The 2,322-nt window shown below is 47.9% G+C and overlaps 1 protein-coding gene across 3 annotated transcripts in view; it reads left to right on the plus strand.

Annotated features, from left to right (window-relative positions):
- The window catches only part of NUP85 (nucleoporin 85kDa), a 39,276-nt gene extending 37,818 nt beyond the window's left edge, over nt 1-1,458 (plus strand). For all 3 annotated transcript variants that reach the window (XM_011943563.1, XM_011943637.1, XM_011943483.1), the window contains 3 exons: nt 349-500; nt 808-909; nt 1,282-1,458. In XM_011943563.1, coding sequence (XP_011798953.1) covers nt 349-500; nt 808-909; nt 1,282-1,383 — 356 coding nt within the window. In that variant the 3' untranslated portion in view covers nt 1,384-1,458. The remainder of the gene's footprint in view (nt 1-348; nt 501-807; nt 910-1,281) is intronic.
- Nucleotides 1,459-2,322: the final 864 nt, after the last annotated feature.

Below are 2,322 nucleotides of genomic sequence, written 5' to 3' on the forward strand. Positions count from 1 at the left end.
GTGATCCGCCCGCCTCGGCCTCCCAAAGTGCTGGGGTTACAGGCGTAGGCATGAGCCGCCGCGCCCGGCCTAGTCAGTCTATTTTAATCCGTGACTGTTGTTACGTATTTTGACTCTGATGTTTCCCCAGATTTGGCTCTTTGGAGTTCTTCCAAGTCTGCTTTGAATGCTCTTGGTCTGCATCTCATTGGGGCCTATGAGTTTGGAGATAGAAAAAATCTCCTGCTCTGTGCAGCGGCTGGTCTGTGGTTTTTCTTCTCTCGTTTAGGGCCAGGGTGACTTTTGTAGGTGTCACTTGGGCAAGTTGGGGGAATATGCACGTTACCTAGTGCTCTTGTTTCGCCGTAGGGAAGTATCGCGAGTTCCACCGGATGTACGGGGAGAAGCGTTTTGCCGACGCAGCTTCTCTCCTTCTGTCCTTGATGACGTCTCGGATTGCCCCTCGGTCTTTCTGGATGACTCTGCTGACAGATGCCCTGCCCCTTTTGGAACAAAAACAGGTGAAGGTTGCAGCAGGGTGGTTTTCTTTGCTTGTCAGTCCCTGCTGGAGCTTAAGTTGTGTAGCTGTTGGCAACGTGCGTGTTTCCTCCCTTGTCGTTCTGCCTGTGCACGTGTGTTCCCCTTAACACCCTCTCTGGAATTCCAGACTCGCACAGGAAACACTGTGTGATTTGAAATGAGGTCTTCCTATACAAAGCACACTGTTGCAAAAGGCATGAAAGGAAGAACGTCCGAACATGGGCCCCTGCCCCAACCAGTGCAGGCCTGGGCTGGGGGCAGCCAAGCAAGGCAGGCTTTCTTCCCTAGGTGATTTTCTCAGCAGAACAGACTTACGAGTTGATGCAGTGTCTGGAGGACTTGACGTCAAGAAGACCTGTGCGTGGAGAATCTGATATCCAGCAGCTCCAGGTCATTTTCACTTCTGGGCTGATGGTTCCACATGGAGGTGGGAAAAGGCTCCCTGTATCTCAGGCTTCCCCTTCCTTCCAGAAACACTGGCTCCTATGGACACATGTGCCTCTGTTCCCCTTAACCTGTGTCACACACCACCTTCTTTTAGGAGGAAATGAGGGATTCTAGTGTTCTGAGCTCTACATTTTGCTCTTTCCTGTTCATCATTTCCAGTATGGCCCTTTGGTATTGCTTTCTTTTATACTGATAATTTTCTGGAAGCTACTATGAGTGTTAAGTGCCCTCTACCTTTGCATTAGCTAGAACCTTTGGGAGTGTGAAAGGGCTCCTTCCTGCTCTTGTCTCATGCTGGTGCTCTCTGCTTTGCAGGATGAGGACATAGAAACCACCAAGGTGGAAATGCTGAGACTTGCTCTGGCACGAAATCTTGCTCGGGCAATTATAAGAGAAGGCTCACTGGAAGGTTCCTGAGAACTGCTTCATTGTGGTATCTTTGTACGGCAATGTATATAGATTTTTTAAAGGAATAAATGTGTTGCAAATGTAGGTTCTTAGAGTCCATCCAGGGAGCTTATCTGTCCAGTCTGAACCTGAGGTAGTAAGATTAAAAAATGCTTGTTTTATGTTTTTTTTTTTTTTTTTTGAGACACAGTCTTGCACTGTTGCCTGGGCTCGAGTGCAATGGTGCCATCTCAGCTCACTGCAACCTCTGCCTCCCAGGTTCACGTGATTCTCCTGTCTCAGCCTCCCAAGTAGCTGGAATTATAGGTGCACACCACATCCAGCTAGTTTTTTTGTATTTTTAATAGAGACGGGGTTTCACTGTGTTGGCCAGACTGATCTCAAACTCCTGACCTTGTGATCAGCCCACCTTGGCCTCTCACAGTGCCTCCTAAAGTGCTGGGATTACAGGCGTGAACCACTGCACCCAGCCTTATCTTATGTTCTATTTGATGTGGAACTGTCTTCCTGTGCCTCCTTAGATAAGAAACCACCCCCCAGGTCTGGCGCAGTGGCTCACGCCTGTAATCCCAGCACTTTGGGAGGATCCCTCAACCCCAGCAGTTTGAGACCAGCCTGGACAACATAGGGAGACCTCATCTCTGTTTAAAGAAAAAAAAAAAAGAAACCCCCAAAGTTATGGTGACTACAGTGTCTTCGGAATTTGAAGAGCCCTTGGCGGTATAGGTGGTATACTTGTGCTTCTGAAATCTTGCCTCACCTCTTCTGCAACACTTAACATTTTGGTTATTTAGTTCCCTTAAAATATAAGCATACAGGAACCTGCACTTTTAACAAAAACCTTCGGCAGTTCTATCATAGGCTATCCACTCATGTATATCTGGAATTCATAGGTGGTACCTTTTCCTCCATCAGGGTGAATGCCGTCTATATTAGGAAGATTCCAAG

The sequence above is a fragment of the Colobus angolensis genome, unplaced genomic scaffold, assembly GCF_000951035.1.
Source record: "Colobus angolensis palliatus isolate OR3802 unplaced genomic scaffold, Cang.pa_1.0 Scaffold1, whole genome shotgun sequence".
Classification (NCBI taxonomy): domain Eukaryota; kingdom Metazoa; phylum Chordata; class Mammalia; order Primates; family Cercopithecidae; genus Colobus; species Colobus angolensis.